The sequence below is a fragment of the Pseudophryne corroboree genome, chromosome 4, assembly GCF_028390025.1.
Source record: "Pseudophryne corroboree isolate aPseCor3 chromosome 4, aPseCor3.hap2, whole genome shotgun sequence".
Lineage (NCBI taxonomy): Eukaryota > Metazoa > Chordata > Amphibia > Anura > Myobatrachidae > Pseudophryne > Pseudophryne corroboree.
Genome location: NC_086447.1, coordinates 849,465,628 through 849,488,606, shown reverse-complemented (window position 1 = coordinate 849,488,606; position 22,979 = coordinate 849,465,628). Strand labels below are relative to the sequence as shown.

The following is a 22,979-nucleotide window of genomic DNA, read 5'->3' as shown; positions in this document are numbered from 1 at the left end:
GATCACACAGTAATGATTATGTTCAAGTCTACACAAGGGCTGGATTATAAGTGTACACGGTACAGACAATACTCTCTCAGAACTGGCAACGCAGTAAACCTCTCAGAACATATAAATACAAGTGATCTACAAGTCAGCAGACCCTGGAGCAAAGATAGCCATTCAGTTGCAATGTGGACATTAGTCAGTACATTGAGCAACGTGGGATTTATTTTTAGCCCCCACCCTAGTAAACAAAACCACCGCTGCTCTAATAAACACAATGATAACAGTAATCCTCATATCATTGTCAGTATCAAGGTCAGAAATAACATCGTCATTAATACACAGCAAGAAGGTCGTGTAGTACAGACAATGTGCAAAAACCCCTGTAATATTTATTTGCCAAAACATTGTGTTCATGTGTATCAAATGGAAGGTCGTGTGTTAGTACAGCATCAAGTCAGATGTTTGAGAAGCCAATTAATAATCATTACCTATGGAAAAGCAGATAGGAAGAGCACAGTCCATTCACTCGTCTAGAGGTCATGTACTGTAATAAGGGTATCTATCTCACAAATGTAGCCACCGACAGATTTATTATACACACACATACTGTGAACAGGGATTTCAAGATATCCTGTCACTGCTGATGATATGCCTTGGAGAAACAATGGTGATAATCTGCTACAGAAATACAGTTATAGTATCTTAGAACCAGCCTACACTTCAATGGGAAATAGTCAGCGCCAGATAATACAAAGCAGCAATAAATGATGTAGGACAGGATTTTAATAATACAACCAGTGCCACATGGACATCTAGTTACAGAAGACAGCTATGCATAGGCACCACAAGAACTTACAATCTAATGCGGCACTGGTACTGAGAGGGGGATATTTGCGTAGTATGATTCGCCGGCGCTTGAGATCCCGGAGCCCAGCATACCAGCGCAAGGATCCCGACCGCCGGAATGCTGACAGCGGGGCGAGCACACAAAAAAAAACCATGCTGGCTCACTGCGCTCGCCCCTCTCCGGGCACGGTGGCGCGCGTAGGTGTCATGGACACCCCAAGAGGGAGAATAGTTGTCGGTATACCGGCGGTCAGGATTCCTGCGTCGGTATGCTGAGCGCCGGGATCCTGACAGCCAGTATATCAAGTGCCACCCTTATAATTTTTGTCTGAAACAGATGTCAGGCAAAGAGTGGTACAATGCATGCACACATTGCTGTCCCTCTTGCACACACACACAAAATGTATAGACACTGTACACGCACACACACACACAGTATATACATGCTGACACACAGTACAAAGAATATACACGCAGACACACAATGCATATACACACTGTACACATTGTATATACACAGACTCAATGTATACAGACACAAACTATTCACACAGGCACACAATAAGCATAGACAATGTACACAGTATATGCACATAGAATGCATATATACAAGGACACACAGTATATGCACACACAATGCATATACACAGACACACTGTACATATAGTATACACACAGCCAGTCCACACAGTATATACACACAGACATACAGTACACAATGTATATAGACACAGACACACACAATGGATGCACACTCACGTGTTTAGCTTCCTGCTCCAGAATAGCACCCCAGGCCACAGCTCCCGCAGGTGCACAGCCCGCCCCAGGCTGCTCTTGATCTGCGCCAGGAGCTGGTTGGACTCCCGGTCCAGCCGGTCAGCATAGGGCAGGAGCAGGTTGTAGACGATCTCCTTCTGGGGGGTGAAGCCCAGCTGCTCCAGCCTCTGCTCCCTGGCGCCCATGGTGCCACCGCCGCCGGCCTCCTCTGACTGTCCCTACTGCGGATCACTCTGACCGACCCGTCCTCCGTCCTCTCTCCCCCAACTCTAGTCTCTCTCACTGTCTCAGGCTGCCGGTGACGAAGCAGGCGGAGGGAGGGCACCGACGTCACCCAGGAGGGCTTCACTACATCACTTCCGCCACTCTCTAGGTCCCGGCTCCTGACGTCACCGCGGTGATGAGAGGGGGGGGGGGGGGGTCACGTGTGTATCAGGGGCTTTGCCTCAGTCTATTTAGCAGTGGTTGCTCCCCCACATGCTTAAGTGACAGTCCAGTTGCTCAGCAGCTGTGCGCTGGTTGTACCCATAGTACGGCTCTACTGTAATGTAATTCTCAACCTATTCCCGTTATACCTTCATATTCTGTATATTTTGGTCAGATGTACTAATCCTTGACGAGAGATAAACTGCCTGGCAATTAGCTACTAACTGTAACAACCTGTAGCATGGCAGCTAGGAGCTGATTGCCTGGTACATTATCTCTCTCCACGGCTTAGTACATCTCCCCTTAGGCTTGTAATTATCTATTTTAAGCACACAGGAACAAGCATGGGCACACCTTAAATACAGTGACATATCTACAATTGGTGCAGGGTATGTGGTGCGCACTGTTACATGGTCACGTATTATAATGCAGTTGAACCTTGATAAGTATCAGGCCATATCTCTCCCAGAGTGCAACTAAACTCATCTTCCACTCACTGGTCATCTCACGACTTGAGTACTGCAATGTTCTCCTCACTGGCCTCGCTTGCTCCCATCTTGCTCCCCTCCAATCTGTCCTGAACTCTGCAGCTAGGCTTATCTTCCTCTCCCGCCGCACCACATCTGCCACTCCCCTTCGTCAAAATCTACACTGGCTCCCATTCCCCTACAGAATCCTCTTCAAACTCCTCACCCTCACATACAAGGCCATCTCTAATTCCACTGCTCCCTACATCTCCAACCTCCTCTCCCTTCATACTCCCTCCCGCCCCCTACGGTCGACCAATGACCGTCGCCTCTCCACCGCCCTGGTCACTGCTTCCCATGCTCGTGTTCAAGACTATGCCCGTGCTGCACCCCTTCAGTGGAACGCACTCCCCCGCTCCATTAGACTCCCCGACTTTGCAAAGCTTCAAACGGGCACTAAAAACCCACCTATTCATCAAAGCATACCCTCCCAATGCATAACCCAGTGTGGCATACTGGAATGTTAGGAGACAAGAGATATTGGAAAGCGCTCTCCCCTGTGCTTGGATACAAAATTTAAGTGGTACCACAGAGACTGTATAAAACTGTTACATAAAGGGATTTGGTGTCCATTGGAGCACTGAGACACAAGTCTGTTACAAGCAGTCAGTTGGACTGATACATATGTAGCCTTATGAGACGGCTTTTTAAGAAGATATGGACATAGGCTTGAACCAAATTGCACGTTTTTAAAGTATTTTTACTTTGTCTTGTGAATGTATTTAAATAAAACTATTATTAAGTAATTGAACGACATTTTTTAGCGCTCTTAAAAAATCCTTTTTTATGTAGAAGATGTGCTGTTATGAAGGGTGGCAATCAGCGGGCACCGGTACAGACCATTAGGACCACAAGACCCCTTGAACTCCTCATGGTGGACTATGTTATGATAGGGGAGTTGGTGCGTGGGTATCAGCATGCTATTGTGATGACCGACGACTTTACTAAATTTACGGTAGTTGTCCCTACCATGGACCAAACGGCCGACATGGCAGCCAAGGCTATTGTTGAACATTTTATCTGCAGATATGGCTGCCCGGAGGACATCCATTCCGATCAAGGTGCGTGTTTCCAAGGCTGGGTAATGGAGCGGCTGTGCCGCACCTATGGCATTCACAAATCTAGGACCACAAAATATCACCCGCAGGGAAATGGAGCCTATGAGCGATTTAATCGGACGTTGCTACAGATGTTGAGGGTCCTAGAGGCCGAAAAGAAGCGGTGCTGGCCTGACTTCGTTCCGGAATTGGTATGGGTGTATAACAATAGGGTACATCGGACCACTGGTTTCTCGCCGTATTTTTTGCTGTCTTGCCGACCAGGGAAGGAATTGCAAGACCTTGATCTGTCTCTACCCGTGGAGGATGATCAGTGGACGCACAGTGGATGGATCGAGGAGCAGAAACGGCGCCTGAAATGTGCCGGGGAACATTGGGTCCAAACTGCATCCTAGCCCTGGACGGACGTTGGGAGGACCGTTCGCTGAGGGTCAAAGGGTGCTAGTCCGAGAGAAGTGACCTGGGAACAAGTCGAGTGAGCGATGGGAGGTGATGCCTTATATCGTAGAGCGGCGGGTATCTCCTGACAACCCGGTCTATGAGGTGAAGGCAAAAGACGGAATCGGACGTGCCCGCGCTTTGCATCGGAACATGCTGCACCCTTGCCTCTTTGAGGATTTGTCTCCCCTTGAAACGGTCCCAGTGGCCACCCCTGGACTGGATGAAGATGATTGGTGGGTTCCTCCATCTGATGTAGCACAAGAGCCCCTGCCATCGGAAAGATCAGCCGAGGCCGCGGATCCAGAGGGATTTGTTTCACCCCCAGCTGCTCTGCCTAGGCATTCCACCCAAACAACGTTGGGAGTGCCAGCCCCCCGTTTTTCAGATCTGAACTTTGAGTGGGCGATGGCTCGCATCTTTGTAGGGACTACAAAGGAAACATGGGGGGAAATGTGAGCGGGCACCAGGCTGGGTGAGCGAAGGAGGTCTCTTACCTCCGTCTTCCCCGGGCAGGCAGCGGCGGTATGCGGCGGGAAGTGGCGTTGCGGTGAGCTTCCGGCACGGAGGGGCTTGCATCCGCTGGGATTCAAGCCCCTCATCGGGTTGCGGCCATTTGAATTTGGCGCCGGGCGGGAGCCAATCGGGGCTCGTGCCCAGTCAGCCAATAGGAACGGGCCGCAACAAGCCAATCAGGGCTCGTCGCGTCATAGCTCCGCCACGTCCCAGCGTCATATAAAAGACACTGCGGAGTGGGAGCAGTCAGTCGGGCGCCGGAGACGGATCGGTGAAGAGCTCCAGAAGAGAAGAAGACGGCGGAAGAAGACCCGGGGGCTGAGGAAGAAGCAGCGGCCGAAGTAGAAGGGGAAGCGGTGGCCGGAGAAGAAGAGGAAGTGGTGGCCAAAGAAGAAGAGGAGGCGGAGGCCAAAGAAGAAGAGGAGGCGGAGCCCGAGATCCAATGCGGAGGTCCGCCGGAGAGTACTGCAGTGTGTGGGCAGCAAAAGAGCTAACAAAGCTCCCCACTGCAGCCTCTCCCTACGGTCCGGGTAAGCGGCCTTGGGCCAATTGTTTATTCCCCCTAGACTACCAGGGTGTCAGGCATTAGGCCTGTGGCCACGTACGGGCAATAGGCCCGAGCAGTAGTTAGGAGGAGAGGGGCCCCGCACTCATAAGTAATCCTGGCATTAGGCCAGGATTACTATCCCCCAATTAGGCAGGCACTAGGCCTGAGGCTGCAGTCAGGCACTAAGCCTGTGGCACAGTTAGGAGGAAGGAGGCCACAACTGATATAAGTAGTCTTGGCATTAGGCCAAGACTACACCTCACTCGGTAGGCAGGCATTAGGCCTGAGGCTGCAGTCAGGCACTAGGCCTGTGGCCCAGTTAGGTGGAAGGAGACCACAACTGGTATAAGTAGTCTTGGCATTAGGCCAAGACTACACCTCACTTGGTAGGCAGGCACTAGGCCTGTGGCCCTAGATAGGCGCGCATTAGTCCCGAAGGGCAATATCGGCAGTAGGCCGCGGGAGAGATAGGATTTGGATTGTGATCTCTGCTGTAGGGAGCTCTAGTCCAGGGTTGGCACACTGTGGGAGACGTTCACAGTACAGATCCACCCCTCTTTAACTGGCTGCCCCAGCGGGTGGGCTGTACGGTAGCACTTTAAGACTTTAAAAGGGGTGTGAACTGGCTCCTTCCTCTATGCCCCTCCTCCAGACCCCAGTTAGATTTTATGCCCAGGGAGACTGGATGCACACTGAGGAGCTCTCCAGAGTTTCTCAGAAAAAATACTTTTTGTTAGGTTTATTATTTTCAGGGAGACCTGCTGGCAACAGGCTCCCTGCATCGTGGGACTGAGGGGAGAGAAGCAGACCTACTTCTGTGAGTTTCAGGGCTCTGCTCCTTAGGCTACTTGACACCATTAGCTCCAGAGGGTCTGATCGCTAGGTACACCTAGATGCTCGTTCCCAGAGCCTGCCGTCACCCCCCCTTGCAGAGCCAGAAGTCAGAAGCTGGGTGAGTAGAAGATCAGAAGACTTCAGTGACGGCAGAAGATTTCAGACGGCTTTTACGGTACCGCGCTGCGCGCCATGCTCCCACATACAAAACGGCACTGCAGGGCGCAGGGGGGGTGCCCTGGGCAGCATAAAACCTCAATAGCGACTGGCACAAGTGTATACAGTGCCTGGGCACTAAATAGAGACCCCCGCCAGTATAAATATGTAGAAAAAAGCGGGACTGAAGCGCGCCATTAAGGGGGCGTGGCTTAGCCCTCACAGCTCTGACCAGCGCCATTTTCTCTTCACAGCTGCAGAGACGCTGAGCCTGGCCTCGCACACTACTGTACAAGTAACAGAATGCAAAATGGGGGGGGGGGGGGGGCACAAGTGATTTGGTGCTATTTTATTGAATTTAAAAGCGCTAACAGGTCTGGGCAGTATATTACTCACTTCAGTATCAGGATAGGCGCTGGGTTGTGAGCTGGCAGAACTCCCTCTGTGTTTCTCTAACAGTCAGTCGGGCGCCAGAGACGGATCGGTGAAGAGCTCCAGAAGAGAAGAAGACGGCGGAAGAAGACCTGGGGGCTGAGGAAGAAGCAGCGGCCGAAGTAGAAGGGGAAGCGGTGGCCGGAGAAGAAAAGGAAGTGGTGGCCAAAGAAGAAGAGGAGGCGGAGGCCAAAGAAGAAGAGGAGGCGGAGCCCGAGATCCAGTTCGGAGGTCCGGCGGAGAGTACTGCAGTGTGTGGGCAGCAAAAGAGCTAACGAAGCTCCCCACTGCAGCCTCTCCCTACGGTCCGGGTAAGCGGCCTTGGGACAATTGTTTATTCCCCCTAGACTACCAGGGTGTCAGGCATTAGGCCTGTGGCCACGTACGGGCAATAGGCCCGAGCAGTAGTTAGGAGGAGAGGGGCCCCGCACTCATAAGTAATCCTGGCATTAGGCCAGGATTACTACCCCCCAATTAGGCAGGCACTAGGCCTGAGGCTGCAGTCAGGCACTAAGCCTGTGGCACAGTTAGGAGGAAGGAGGCCACAACTGATATAAGTAGTCTTGGCATTAGGCCAAGACTACACCTCACTCGGTAGGCAGGCATTAGGCCTGAGGCTGCAGTCAGGCACTAGGCCTGTGGCCCAGTTAGGTGGAAGGAGACCACAACTGGTATAAGTAGTCTTGGCATTAGGCCAAGACTACACCTCACTTGGTAGGCAGGCACTAGGCCTGTGGCCCTAGATAGGCGCGCATTAGGCCCAAGGGGCAATATCGGCAGTAGGCCGCGGGAGAGATAGGATTTGGATTGTGATCTCTGCTGTAGGGAGCTCTAGTCCAGGGTTGGCACACTGTGGGAGACGTTCACAGTACAGATCCACCCCTCTTTAACTGGCTGCCCCAGCGGGTGGGCTGTACGGTAGCACTTTAAGACTTTAAAAGGGGTGTGAACTGGCTCCTCCCTCTATGCCCCTCCACCAGACCCCAGTTAGATTCTATGCCCAGGGAGACTGGATGCACACTGAGGAGCTCTCCAGAGTTTCTCAGAAAAAATACTTTTTGTTAGGTTTATTATTTTCAGTGAGACCTGCTGGCAACAGGCTCCCTGCATCGTGGGACTGAGGGGAGAGAAGCAGACCTACTTCTGTGAGTTTCAGGGCTCTGCTCCTTAGGCTACTTGACACCATTAGCTCCAGAGGGTCTGATCGCTAGGTACACCTAGATGCTCGTTCCCAGAGCCTGCCGTCACCCCCCTTGCAGAGCCAGAAGTCAGAAGCTGGGTGAGTAGAAGATCAGAAGACTTCAGTGACGGCAGAAGATTTCAGACGGCTTTTACGGTACCCGCCCTGCGCGCCATGCTCCCACATACAAAACGGCACTGCAGGGCGCAGGGGGGGTGCCCTGGGCAGCATAAAACCTCAATAGCGACTGGCACAAGTTGGCACAAGTGTATACAGTGCCTGGGCACTAAATAGAGACCCCCGCCAGTATAAATATGTAGAAAAAAGCGGGACTGAAGCGCGCCATTAAGGGGCGTGGCTTAGCCCTCACAGCTCTGACCAGCGCCATTTTCTCTTCACAGCTGCAGAGACGCTGAGCCTGGCCTCGCACACTACTGTACAAGTAACAGGGTGCAAAACGGGGGGGGGGGGGGGGCACAAGTGATTTGGTGCTATTTTATTGAATTTAAAAGCGCTAACAGGTCTGGGCAGTATATTACTCGCTTCAGTATCAGGATAGGCGCTGGGTTGTGAGCTGGCAGAACTCCCTCTGTGTTTCTCTAACAGGCTTTGCTGTGGGTCTGTCTCCTACAGCCCCAATGTGGTTGTGGGTGTCGGTACGCGTGTATCGACATGTCTGAGGCTGAGTGCTCTTCCCAGAAGGAGGCTGGAGTGGGGACAGAAAAGGCTGTGGGAGTGACCGTGTCGGCACCGCCAACGGCGGATTGGGTAAATATGTGGAGTGTTTTGAATGCCAATGTGACTTGGTTGACTAAGAGATTAGATAAATCTGAGTCTAAGAACCAGACATGGAGGAAATCCATGGAGGATGCATTGTTGCAGGCTCAGACCCCTTCGGGGTCACAGAAACATGCATTTACCCAGATATCAGATACCGACACGGACTCTGATTCCAGTGTCGACTATAGTGATGCCAGATTGAATCCTACACTGGCTAAGAGCATTCAGTACATGATTGTGGCGATAAAAGACGTATTACATATCACGGAGGACCCTAATGTTCCTGATACAAGGGTCTGTATGTTTAAAGGAAAGAAACCTGAGGTAACGTTTCCTCCCTCTCATGAACTGAACGCTCTTTTTGAAAAAGCTTTGGAAAATCCTGACAAGAAGGTACAGGTTCCCAAAAGAATTCCAGTGGCATATCCGTTCCCCTCTGTGGAAAGGGAAAAGTGGGAGTCAACCCCCACGGTGGACAAAGCTCTATCGCGTCTGTCCTAAAAGGTAGCGCTTCCGTCTCCTGACAAGGCAGCCCTAAAGGATCCTGCTGATCATAAGCAGGAAAATACACTAAAATCCATTTATGTCACTACAGGGTCGCTACTCAGGCCTGCCGTTGCTTCGGCATGGGTGAATAGTGCTATTGAAAAGTGGGCAGATAACTTGTCATCTGAGATAGATACCCTGGACAGGGATAGCGTGCTTTTGACTCTGGGTCATATCAGGGACGCTGCAGCATATTTAAAAGAAGCTGCAAGGGATATTGACCTTTTGGGATCAAGGGCCAATGCCATGGCAGTCTCTGCTAGGAGGGTATTGTGGATTCATCAATGGAATGCTGATGCTGACTCTAAGAAGACTATGGAGTCTCTACTGTTTAACGGTAGTGTCTTGTTTGGTGATGGCCTCACTGACCTGGTATCTACGGCTACGCGGGTAAGTCATCATTTTTACCTTATGTTCCTACACAACAAAAGAAAATGCCCCACTATCAGATGCAGTCCTTTCGGCCCAATCAATACAAAAAAGGACGAGGGTCCTCCTTCCTTGCTGCAAGAGGAAAGGGAAAGAGGTCACAGGCTGTGGCAAGTTCCCAAGAACAGAAGTCCTCTCTGGCTTCTACCAAATCCACCGCATGACGCTGGGGCTCCTCTGCGGGAGTCCACACCGGTGGGGGCACGTCTCAAACTCTTTAGTCAGGTCTGGGTTCACTCGGCCCTGGATCCTTGGATATTAGAAATAGTAACCCAAGGGTACAAGTTAAGAGTTTCAAGACGTGCCCCCTCACCGATTTTTCAAATCGACCTTGCCAGCTTCTCTTCCAGAAAGGGAGGTAGTATGCGCTGCAATACTAAACCTGTGTCAAAATCAAGTCATTGTCACAGTACCCCTGTCACAACAGGGGGAAAGCTTTTATTTGAGTCTGTTCGTGGTCCCGAAGCCGGATGGCTCAGTCAGACCGATTCTGAACTTAAAATCCCTCAATTTCTTTCTAAAAAAATTCAAATTCAAGATGGAATCTCTCCGAGCAGTAATCTCCAGTCTGGAGGAGGGGGATTTTATGGTGTCGGTCGACATAAAGGATGCCTACTTACATGTCCCCATATATCCTCCACATCAGGCTTACCTGAGGTTTGCTGTTCAGGATTGTCATTACCAATTTCAGACGTTGCCATTTGGTCTGTCCACGGCTCCGAGGATTTTCACCAAGGTAATGGCGGAAATGATGGTTCTCCTGCGCAAGCAGGGAATCACAATTATCCCGTACTTGGACGATCTCCTCATAAAGGCGAGATCCACTGAGCAATTGCTGAAAAACGTTGCGATCTCACTGACGATTCTGCAACAACATTGTTTGACTCCTAAACTTGCCAAAATCACAGTTGGTTCCGACGACATGGCTGTCGTTCCTGGGTATGATTCTGGATACAGAATTAGAGTTTTTCTTCCAGTGGAAAAGGCTCTGGAAATACAGAACATGGTAAAACAGATTTTGAAACCGGCAAGCGTGTTGATTCTTCAATGCACTCGGTTGCTGGGGAAGATGGTGGCGGCCTACGAGGCCATTCAGTATGGCAGGTTCCATGCCAGGGTGTTTCAGTGGGACCTGTTGGACAAGTGGTCCGGGTCTCACCTGGACATGCACCGGAAAATAATCCTATCATCCAGGTCTAGGATCTCCCTCCTGTGGTGGCGGCACAGTTCTCACCTTCTGGAGGGACGCAGGTTCTGGATTCAGGATTGGATCCTGGTGACCACAGATGCAAGTCTCCAAGGCTGGGGAGCAGTCTCACAGGGGAGAAATTTTCAGGGAAAATGGTCAAGCCAGGAAGCTTGTCTACACATAAACATTCTGGAATTAAGGGCCATTTACAACAGCATTCTGCAAGCGGAACATCTTCTTCGCGGTCTGCCTGTCTTGATCCAGTCAGACAACATAACAGCAGTGGCGTACATAAACCGCCAGGGCAGAACAAAGAGCAGAGCGGCGATGGCCGAGGCCACGAAAGTTCTTCTCTGAGCGGAGAGACATGCAAGCGCTCTGTCAGAAGTCTTAATTCCAGGAGTAGACAACTGGGAAGCAGACTTCCTCAGCAGACACGATCTCCATCCAGGAGAGTGGGGCCTTCATCAAGAGGTCTTTGCAGAAGTGACAAGTCGTTGGGGAATTCCTCAAATAGACATGATGGCATCCCGCCTCAACAAGAAACTTCAGAGATATTGTTCCAGGTCGAGGGACCCTCAAGCAATAGCGGTGGACGCCCTAGTGACACCGTGGGTGTTTCCGTCGGTCTATGTGTTCCCTCCACTTCCACTCATTCTAAAGGTGATAAAGATTATAAGAAGAACAAGGGTTCAGGCGATACTCATTGTTCCAGACTGGCCAAAGAGGGCCTGGTATCCAGATCTTCAGGAGTTGTTTATAGAAGATCCCTGGCCTCTTCCTTTACGGGAGGACCTGTTACAACAAGGACCGTGCGTGTGTCAAGACTTACCGTGGTTGCGTTTGACGGCATGGCGGTTGAACGCCAAATCCTAGCCCGAAAGGGTATTCCCAGTGAAGTCATTCCCACACTTCTTCAGGCTAGAAAAGAAGTAACGGCAAAGCATTACCACCGTTTTTGGAGGAAATATGTGTCTTGGTGTGAATCCAAGAAGGCTCCTACGGAGGAATTTCAGCTGGGGCGTTTGCTCTATTTTTTGCAAGCAGGTTTGGATGCGGGCCTAAAGTTAGGCTCTATTAAAGTACAAATTTCGGCCTTATTAATCTTCTTTCAGAAATAATTGGCCTCCCTTCCGGAAGTTCAGACCTTCGTGAAAGGCGTGCTGCACATCCAACCTCCGTTTGTGCCTCCTGTGGCACCGTGGGATCTTAATGTGGTATTGCAGTTCCTGCAATCTCATTGGTTTGAACCTTTGCGTAAGGTTGAGTTGAAATTCCTTACTTGGAAAGTAGTCATGTTGTTGGCCTTGGCATCCGCAAGGCGGGTATCTGAGTTGGCGGCTTTGCCTCACAAAAGCCCCTATTTAATCTTCCATGCTGATAGAGCGGAGTTGAGAACTCGTAGGCAATTTCTGCCAAAAGTGGTTTCATCATTTCACGTAAACCAGCCTATTGTGGTGCCAGTGGCTACTGACGCCTTGGCGGAATCGAAGTCTCTCGATGTGGTCAGAGCTTTGAAAATATATGTCGCCAGAACGGCGCAGATTAGGAAAACAGAGGTTCTGTTTGTCCTGTGTGCTCCCTACAAGATTGGGGCTCCTGCTTCCAAGCAGATTATTGCGTGCTGGATCTATAATACAATTCAACAGGCTCATTCTACGGCAGGATTGCCGTTACCGAAATCGGTGAAAGCCCATTCTACCAGAAAGGTGGGCTCATCCCGGGCTGCCCGAGGGGTCTCGGCATTACAGCTTTGCCGAGCTGCTACTTGGTCGGATTCAAACACCTTTGCGAAGTTTTACAAGTTTGATACCCTGGCTGAGGAGGACCTCTTGTTTGGTCAATCGGTGCTGCAGAGTCATCTGCACTCTCCCACCCGTTCTAGAGCTTTGGTATAAACCCCATGTTTCTTGAAGCATCCCCAGCATCCTCTAGGACGTATGAGAAAATAAGATTTTAATACCTACCAGTAAATCCTTTTCTCTTAGTCCGTCGAGGATGTTTGGCGCCCGTCCCAGTGCGGGCTGTATCTGCAGTTTGGTTATGGTTACAATCATGTTGAGTTAAGTTCAGTCAGTCTGTGGCTGATGTTGGTCATGCCGTTGCATGCGTTGTTGTTGAATGCCATGTTGTACGGCGTGTTTGAGGTGTGAGCTGGTATGTATCTCACCTTAGTTTTTAAAAAATTAAATAAATCCTTTTCCTCTAAATGTCCGTCAACCTGGGCACAGTTCCTATAACTGGAGTCTGGAGGAGGGGCATAGAGGGAGGAGCCAGTTCACACCCCTTTTAAAGTCTTTAAGTGCCCATGTCTCCTGCGGATCCCGTCTATACCCCATGGTTCTTGAAGCATCCCCAGCATCCTCTACAGACTAAGAGAAAAGGATTTACCGGTAGGTATTAAAATCCTATTATCAAATCATGACCTGACACAGCAATGCTTACACTGTGTCAGGGCATGCTGGGATATGTAGTTTCTCTAGTGCCGGAGGATTGCATTTGGGACAAAGGCCGATGTAACCTGTTTGTTTGGAAATGTTGCTTGTACCTTGTCTTTTCCAAGAAGGATGACACTATTGAAAATACCTGGAACCTCATGCTATTCTCTTCCACAGGTCTTGCGGATTTTCCTTCCCAAGTTGCAGTAACCAGCGTGGATGTGAAGGGACACGACAGTTCCCCTGCTGTACCATGGGCGACCTACCACAATACCTTCAATACCACTGCATCTCTGAAATGCCCTATTTTACATTTCATTTACTAATAATTAAAAAAAAACACAAAACTTCTCAATTTAACAATTTATTGCAGAATATTACACTTGAATTTTATTTTGTATTAAAAAAATAAACTGTAATAAAACAAAAAAGAAGTGTTTGTTCTTTACATTCCTTTTTCTTGTGTAGATATCTGTTAAAAAAAAAAGAAATTCCATATTAAGTAAAGACACTGTAATGATGTCATGTTCACATTCCTTTCCCAAGAACATTTGTGGAACCACACAGTCCAGCATGACCCATTGCTGGACTGTGTTGTTCCCCAGGGTCAGACGGTCCAAAATGGCAGAGTCAAGACAGTGTTCAGCACTTTGACACGCCTGCACTTGTGGAACCACACAGTCCAGCATGACCCATTGCTGGACTGTGTTGTTTCCCAGGGGCAGGCGGGCCAAAGTGGCAGAGTGGTGTCAGTGTTCAGCACTTTGACACGCCTGCACTTGTGGAACCACACAGTCCAGCATGACCCATTGCTGGACTGTGTTGTTCCCCAGGGGCAGGTGGTCCAAAGTGGCAGTCAAGACAGTGTTCAGCACTTTAACATGCCTGCACTTGTGGAACCACACAGTTCAGCATGACCCATTGCTGGACTGTGTTGTTCCCCAGGGGCAGGCGGGCCAAAGTGGCAGAGTGGTGTCAGTGTTCAGCACTTTGACACGCCTGCACTTGTGGAACCACACAGTCCAGCATGACCCATTGCTGGACTGTGTTGTTCCCCAGGGGCAGGCGGTCCAAAGTGGCAGAGTCAAGACAGTGTTCAGCACTTTGACACGCCTGCACTTGTGGAACCACACAGTTCAGCATGACCCATTGCTGGACTGTGTTGTTTCCCAGGGGCAGGCGGGCCAAAGTGGCAGAGTGGTGTCAGTGTTCAGCACTTTGACACGCCTGCACTTGTGGAACCACACAGTCCAGCATGACCCATTGCTGGACTGTGTTGTTCCCCAGGGGCACGTGGTCCAAAGTGGCAGTCAAGACAGTGTTCAGCACTTTGACACGCCTGCACTTGTGGAACCACACAGTCCAGCATGACCCATTGCTGGACTGTGTTGTTCCCCAGGGGCAGGCGGGCCAAAGTGGCAGAGTGGTGTCAGTGTTCAGCACTTTGACACGCCTGCACTTGTGGAACCACACAGTCCAGCATGACCCATTGCTGGACTGTGTTGTTCCCCAGGGGCAGGCGGTCCAAAGTGGCAGAGTCAAGACAGTGTTCAGCACTTTGACACGCCTGCACTTGTGGAACCACACAGTCCAGCATGACCCATTGCTGGACTGTGTTGTTCCCCAGGGTCAGACGGTCCAAAATGGCAGAGTCAAGACAGTGTTCAGCACTTTGACACGCCTGCACTTGTGGAACCACACAGTCCAGCATGACCCATTGCTGGACTGTGTTGTTTCCCAGGGGCAGGCGGGCCAAAGTGGCAGAGTGGTGTCAGTGTTCAGCACTTTGACACGCCTGCACTTGTGGAACCACACAGTCCAGCATGACCCATTGCTGGACTGTGTTGTTCCCCAGGGGCAGGTGGTCCAAAGTGGCAGTCAAGACAGTGTTCAGCACTTTAACATGCCTGCACTTGTGGAACCACACAGTTCAGCATGACCCATTGCTGGACTGTGTTGTTCCCCAGGGGCAGGCGGGCCAAAGTGGCAGAGTGGTGTCAGTGTTCAGCACTTTGACACGCCTGCACTTGTGGAACCACACAGTCCAGCATGACCCATTGCTGGACTGTGTTGTTCCCCAGGGGCAGGCGGTCCAAAGTGGCAGAGTCAAGACAGTGTTCAGCACTTTGACACGCCTGCACTTGTGGAACCACACAGTTCAGCATGACCCATTGCTGGACTGTGTTGTTTCCCAGGGGCAGGCGGGCCAAAGTGGCAGAGTGGTGTCAGTGTTCAGCACTTTGACACGCCTGCACTTGTGGAACCACACAGTCCAGCATGACCCATTGCTGGACTGTGTTGTTCCCCAGGGGCACGTGGTCCAAAGTGGCAGTCAAGACAGTGTTCAGCACTTTGACACGCCTGCACTTGTGGAACCACACAGTCCAGCATGACCCATTGCTGGACTGTGTTGTTCCCCAGGGGCAGGCGGGCCAAAGTGGCAGAGTGGTGTCAGTGTTCAGCACTTTGACACGCCTGCACTTGTGGAACCACACAGTCCAGCATGACCCATTGCTGGACTGTGTTGTTCCCCAGGGGCAGGCGGTCCAAAGTGGCAGAGTCAAGACAGTGTTCAGCACTTTGACACGCCTGCACTTGTGGAACCACACAGTCCAGCATGACCCATTGCTGGACTGTGTTGTTCCCCAAGGGCAGGCGGGACAAAGTTTCTTGAATATATACATTGAAACATGGCTTTACTCACCTTGGTACGCACAACACATCTACGCCATCCACTTCAATTTTTCAACCAATACTATGAAGAAGCAAAAAACAAACACTACTGAATAGTAAATTCACACAACAGTGAAAGCCTAATTTACACCAATTCCAAAGTGAGGTTTTTTATGAAAAAAAAAAAAGTGGTATCAGAATAGCTCTTTGGCCCATCATATATGTAACCACAAGGAACTTTCATCAGTTACCACATGCATATATGCCCGCGCATGTATGTCTAGACATATAGCTCCTTGGTAGTACCCGGTCGGGGGTGAGGGAGGCCAACACAAAGTTAAAACAATAGTAAGAAAAAAAAACTAATGGAAGGGGGAGAAAGGGAAACATGAAAAACATAGTAAATAATAAAACAATACGACCGCGCTTATGGTGGTTGTTGGCTGTCCAGATCCTCTTCTTCCTCCTGATGTGGCGACAATGTCCTGGGCGGCTGTGGAGTGCGTTGAGTTGGCCTTGGTGGCCGTGCTGGTGTAGATGATGCGGCCGGTGTTGGTGGTGGAGGCATCTGGTAGGTGGCGTACATCCCTGAATATCCTTGGTACAGCTGTGACTGTCCATATCAGGATTGTGGTGGAGCAAGGGCAGGAGGCGTCAGTGTGGCTTGTGGTGGCGGATGTGGTGGTTGACCAGCGTGTTGATGAGCTGGCTCTGAGAGCTTATCGTAGATCATCTGTAGCGTTGTTGCGATGATCTGGTGGCTGGCTGCTGAATGTCATTGGCTCTCCGACATGTTCTGAACGCTGTGTGCCTGGCATGCTGTGTGATCCACCAGCCGGTTGATGGATGTGACCAGAACGTGAAGGATGTCCATAGTCTCCCTGTGATCTGCTTGCCTGGTCTTTTGCGTTTCTGCCATACTGTCGGCAAGAGCCTTTTGCATTTCAACCAAACTGGTTGCCATCTTATACATTATCTTCTCAATGGCGTCCAGTCTGGTATCAACGACAAACGTGTAATTATCCTGGTGGGCATTCATCTCTGCTGCCAGGGTGTTTACCCTCTGAACATTTGAGGGATCCTGCCCTTGCTGTATGTCTGCCACCAATTGCATTTGTGCAGCTGAAAAGAAAATTAGAAATTATAATACACATTCATACATATGTTTGAAGGTTAACAATTTGATAGATAATTACTCACACAGGGATGTAGAAACAGCAGACTGCTGCACTTCCACCTCGTCGTCCGACTCATCCTGTAATAGATCCGGCCTGAAGTAGGGACCAATCCCTGACGCAAATCCGCTGCTGGTCCATGGCACCTCTGTTTGCAAAAGAAGAAAAAAACACAACAATAAAGTTAATAAACTATACAAAAATGGTGACCCCCCCCCCACCCCCCCCCCCAAAAAAAAACAAAAAACAAAAAACCTTCTCCATCCTGCGGTGCCGCTGCTCCAGGAGCTTCACTGGTCCTCAATTCTGGAGACTTTTCAAGGGTATAGCTGGATACGTCTGCATGGCTGTCATCAAACCCTAGAAAAGTCTCGTCCGTTAACCCTGTCGACTCAAACAGTTCGGGTGATGGGTCCACAAGGGTAGCGTCTTGTTGAGGCTCTTGTGTCACAGTCCCAGAGCTCCTGGAGAGATCACGAGCTAGTGATGCCCTGCGCGCAGGAGATGTAGTTTGGCGCCCAGCTGGTGGTGTGGTTGCCGACGGTGTCTGGCGCGTAGGTGACATTCTGCGCGCTGATGTCTGGTGCGCAGGTGATGGTCTGCGCGCTGACAATGTCTGGCGCGCAGGAGACTTTCTGCGTGCTGACGATGTCTGGCGTGCAGGTGATGGTCTGCACGCCGCTGATACTTGCTGCGCAGGTGATGGTCCGCACGCTGCTGCCGATGCCTACTGCGCAGGTGATGGTCCGCGCGCTGATGATGTCTGGCGCGCAGGTGACTTTCTGCACTCTGATGAAGTCTGCCGCGCAGGTGACTTTCTGCGTGCTGACAATGTCTGGCGCGCAGATTATGGTCTGCATGCTGCTGATGCTTGCTGCGCATGTGATGGTCCGCACGCTGCTGCCGATGCCTGCTGTGCAGGTGATGGTCCGCGTGCTGCCGATGTCCTGCGTGCAGGTGATGTAGTTTGGTGCCCAGGTGATGGTCCGCGCGCTGACGATGTCTGGCGCGCAGGTGACTTTCTGCGCTCTGATGAAGTCTGGCGCGCAGGTGTCTTTCTGCGCGCTGACGATGTCTGGTGCGCAGGTGATGGTCTGCATGCTGCTGATGCTTGCTGCGCAGGTGATGGTCCGCACGCTGCTGCCGATGCCTGCTGCGCAGGTGATGCTCCGCGCGCTGCCGATGTCCTGCGTGCAGGTGATGTCCTCTCGGCAGGCGAGTCTGGGAGAAAGAACAAACACATTAGCAAAAAAAAACAAAAAAACGTTTAGTACAGCTCATCTGAATGTATTCTTACCATCACGCCTACTTTTGGACTGCTTATCTCCCGCCGTCTTCCGTCTTCTGGGCGGTTTTTACTCCTCGGGAAAGCCAGCAGGACGGCTGGAGTCCACACCTCCGCAAACTTCTTGGACCATGACAGGGTTCATGCGGCTTTTTATAACTTCCTCCCAGGGAAGCCACTTCAGATTGAGAGCCGGACCACCTCCGGTTCCTGTCTCATGTCGGCGCTGAATCCCCATCTTTTTCTTGGTCTGTCTACGGCAATCACTGTACCGCTTCATGCAGTTTCTGGTGCTCCGGCGGTTTCCAGATACTGCAGTGACTTGTCTCGCGATGGCATCCCAGATGTTTTGCTTTGTCTTAGCTGCTGTGGTCTGTGCCCTTGGTCCATACAGAACGTCGTAGGACCTGTCGACGCCATCCACTAGGGCACAGTTTTCTGCCTCGGTGTATCTGGGTCCACGCGGATTCTTCCGTCCTGTGTCTTCACCAGAGGCTTCCTCCTCCGATTGATCCTCTGGCTGGCTTCTTGCCTTTAGGGATAAAAAAAACATGCAATTAATATGGGCCCTCATTCCGAGTTGTTCGCTCGGTAAAAATCTTCGCATCGCAGCGATTTTCCGCTTAATGCGCATGCGCAATGTCCGCACTGCGACTGCGCCAAGTAAATTTGCTATGCAGTTAGGAATTTTACTCACGGCTTTTTCATCGTTCTGGCGATCGTAATGTGATTGACAGGAAATGGGTGTTACTGGGCGGAAACAGGCCGTTTTATGGGCGTGTGGGGAAAAACGCTACCGTTTCCGGAAAAAACGCAGGAGTGGCTGGAGAAACGGGGGAGTGTCTGGGCGAACGCTGGGTGTGTTTGTGACGTCAAACCAGGAACGACAAGCACTGAACTGATCGCAGATGCCGAGTAAGTCTAAAGCTACTCAGAAACTGCTACGAGGTGTGTAATCGCAATATTGCGATTACTTCGTTCGCAATTTTAAGAAGCTAAGATTCACTCCCAGTAGGCGGCGGCTTAGCGTGTGTAACTCTGCTAAAATCGCCTTGCGAGCGATCAACTCGGAATGAGGGCCATGATCTGTATGTACCTGTGAGTGTGTCAGTATCCCTGGCAGTGTGCAAAGATACCTGTAGGTGTGCCTGGCAGTGCGCAAACTAGCCCATGGGTGTGTCAAGTTGGATGCTATTGTGTCTGCAGGTGTTGTCAGTAATTACCTTTCTAGGCCTTTTCTTTTTCTTTCTCTTTTCCGTTTGGTCCCTTGACGACCGCGGCTGATCACTGGATGCCTGTTCGGTCGTATCCTCCTCCTGGGTCGGCTCCCACTCCTCATTGCTGTGCAGGGAAAATTCTTATGAGGGAAGGAAGGGGGGGATCAGGGGTGCTTGTCCCTGGACATCTCTGTTGTAAAAATAATTTATTTTTTTACAAATTTAACCCACATTACATAATTACATGCAACCACACATGTCATGCTGCTGGGACCACAGTGCCCAAACAGGACCAAACACACATTCGCACATAGAAAACCACGCCCAAACTGGCAAAAAGCAAGTATGTGCCAGCAGCATGACATGTTGGGGTGCAGCAGTGCTGAAGCATGACCAAACTAAAAAAAAAAACATGGAAAAAATACCAAAAAGCTATTAGAGACACCCCAACATGACATGCTGCTGGGACCCCAGTGCTCAAGCAGGACCAAACACACATAAAAAATTTTTTTTAAAAACCTCACCCAAACAAGCTAAAAAGCCAGTAAATGCATCCCTGCACATGCTGGTGGTACACCAGTGCTAAAGAATGAGCCAAAAAACATATTTTGCAAATAAAAGGAGAGCACATGTCGACCGCCTGGCACATACCGACATGCAAAACCTCACCCAAACAAGCCAAAAAGCCATTAAATACATCCCTGCACATGCTGGTGGTACACCAGTGCTAAAGAATGAGCCAAAAAACATATTTTGCAAATAAAAGGAGAGCACATGTCGACCGCCTGGCACATACCGACATGCAAAACCTCACCCAAACAAGCCAAAAAGCCAGTAAATACATCCCTGCACATGCTGGTGGTAAACCAGTGCTAAAGAATGAGCCAAAAAACATATTTTGCAAATAATAAGATTTTACTTACCGGTAAATCTATTTCTCGTAGTCCGTAGAGGATGCTGGGGACTCCGTAAGGACCATGGGGAGAGACGGGCTCCGCAGGAGACATGGGCACTTTAAGAAAGAATTTAGTTCCTGGTGTGCACTGGCTCCTAGCTCTCTGCCCCTCCTCCAGACCTCAGTTAGAGAACTGTGCCCAGAGGAGATGGACAGTACGAGGAAAGGATTTTTGTTAATCCAAGGGCAAGCTTCATACCAGCCACACCAATCACACCGTATAACTGGTGATAACAATCCAGTAAACAGTATGACAATAACATAGCATCAGTTCACGCCCGATGCAACAATAACGTAACCCTTATTGAAGCAATAACTATATACAAGTATTGCAGAAGAAGTCCGCACTTGGGACGGGCGCCCAGCATCCTCTACGGACTACGAGAAATAGATTTACCGGTAAGTAAAATCTTATTTTCTCTAACGTCCTAGAGCAGAGGTTCTCAAACTCAGTCCCCGGGGGCACACACAGTGCATGTTTTGCAGGTCTCCTCACAGAATCGCAAGTGAAATAATTAGCTCCACCTGTGGACCTTTTAAAATGTGTCAGTGAGTAATTAATACACCTGTGCACCTGCTGGGTTACCTGCAAAACATGCACTGTGTGTGCCCCCGAGGACCGAGTTTGAGAACCTCTGTCCTAGAGGATGCTGGGGACTCCGTAAGGACCATGGGGATTATACCAAAGCTCCCAAATGGGCGGGAGAGTGCGGGTGACTCTGCAGCACCGATTTAGAGCAAACATGAGGTCCTCCTCAGCCAGGGTATCAAACTTATAGAATTTTGCAAAGGTGTTTGTACCCGACCAAGTAGCAGCTCGACACAGCTGTAGTGCCGAGACCCCTCGGGCAGCAGCCCAAGAAGAGCCCACTTTCCTAGAGGAATGGGCCTTGACCGATTTTGGGTATGGCAAACCAGCCATAGAATGCGCTTGCTGAATCGTGTTACAGATCCAGCGAGCCAGAGTCTGCTTTGAAGCAGGGCCACCAAGCTTGTTGGCTGCATACAGAACAAACAGTGCTTCTGTTTTTCGGATTCTAGCCGTCCTGGCTACATAAATCTTCAAAGCCCTGACCACATCAAGGGACTCGGAATCCTCTAAGTCCCGTGTAGACACAGGCACCACAATAGGTTGGTTCATATGAAAGGATGAAACCACTTTTGGCAGGAACTGAGGACGTGTCCGCAATTCCGCTCTATCCATATGGAAAACCAGATAGGGGCTTTTATGTGATAAAGCCGCTAATTCCGACACTCGCCTAGCCAAAGCTAGGGCTAATAACATGACCACCTTCCAAGTGAGATATTTCAACTCCACCGTTTTCAGTGGTTCAAACCAGTGTGACTTTAGGAAGTCCAAGACCACATTAAGGTCCCAAGGCGCCACCGGAGGCACAAACGGAGGCTGAATATGCAGTACTCCCTTAACAAAAGTCTGAACTTCTCGGAGAGAAGCCAATTATTTTTGAAAGAAAATGGATAGGGCCGAAATCTGGACCTTAATGGAGCCTAATCTAAGGCCCAAATCCACTCCAGTTTGTAGGAAGTGAAGGAAATGGCCCAGATGGAATTCTTCCGTAGGAGCATCCCTGGCCTCACACCAAGAAACATATCTTCGCCATATACAGTGATAATGTTTTGCTGTTACTTCCTTGCTAGCCTTTATCAGCGTAGGGATAACCTCAACCGGAATACCTTTTTCCGCTAGGATCCGGCGTTCAACCGCCATGCCGTCAAACGCAGCCGCGGTAAGTCTTGGAACAGACAGGGTCCCTGTTGCAACAGGTCCTGCCTTAGAGGAAGAGGCCACGGATCTTCCGTGAGCATTTCCTGCAGATCTTGATACCAGGTCCGTCGTGGCCAATCTGGAACAACGAGGATTGTTCTCACTCCTTTTCTTCTTACTATTCTCAACACCTTGGGTATGAGAGGAAGAGGAGGAAATACATAGACGGACCGGAACACTCACGGTGTCACGAGGGCGTCTACCGCTACTGCATGAGGGTCTCTGGACCTGGCGCAATACCTCTGTAGCTTTTTGTTGAGGCGGGATGCCATCATGTCTATCTGTGGCAGTTCCCACAGACTCACAATCTGTGCGAAGACTTCTTGATGAAGTCCCTACTCTCCCGGGTGTAGGTCCTGTCTGCTGAGCAAGTCTGCTTCCCGGTTGTCCACTCCCGGAATGAACACTGCTGACAGTGCGCTTACATGATTCTCCGCCCAGCGAAGAATCCTGGTAGCTTCCGCCATTGCCGCTCTGCTCCTTGTGCCGCCTTGGCGGTTTACATGAGCCACTGCGGTGATGTTGTCTGACTGGATCAAAACTGGTTGGTCGCGAAGTAAGGCCTCCGCTTGACGTAGGGCGTTGTATATGGCCCTTAGTTCCAGGATGTTGATGTGCAGACAAGTCTCTTGACTTGACCAAAGACCCTGGAAATTTCTTCCCTGTGTGACTGCTCCCCAACCTCGGAGGCTTGCGTCCGTGGTCACCAGGATCCAATCCTGAATGCCGAATCTGCAACCCTCGAGAAGGTGAGCACTCTGCAGCCACCACAGGAGCGACA

General features: G+C 50.4%; 2 protein-coding genes across 3 annotated transcripts in view; both read right to left on the bottom strand.

Moving 5' to 3' along the window:
* Nucleotides 1–1,990, bottom strand: part of PSME4 (proteasome activator subunit 4) — a 294,381-nt gene extending 292,391 nt beyond the window's left edge. For both annotated transcript variants that reach the window (XM_063918650.1, XM_063918651.1), the window contains exon 1: nt 1,594–1,990. In XM_063918650.1, coding sequence (XP_063774720.1) covers nt 1,594–1,796 — 203 coding nt within the window. In that variant the 5' untranslated portion in view covers nt 1,797–1,990. The remainder of the gene's footprint in view (nt 1–1,593) is intronic.
* Nucleotides 1,991–16,997: 15,007 nt separating this feature from the next.
* LOC134911011 (uncharacterized) overlaps nt 16,998–22,979 on the bottom strand; it is a 38,583-nt gene continuing 32,601 nt past the window's right edge. Inside the window, exons 2-3 of the mRNA XM_063919403.1 lie at nt 17,211–18,176; nt 16,998–17,103 (exon numbers count right to left, since the gene is read on the bottom strand). Coding sequence (XP_063775473.1) covers nt 17,429–18,176 — 748 coding nt within the window. The 3' untranslated portion in view covers nt 16,998–17,103; nt 17,211–17,428. The remainder of the gene's footprint in view (nt 17,104–17,210; nt 18,177–22,979) is intronic.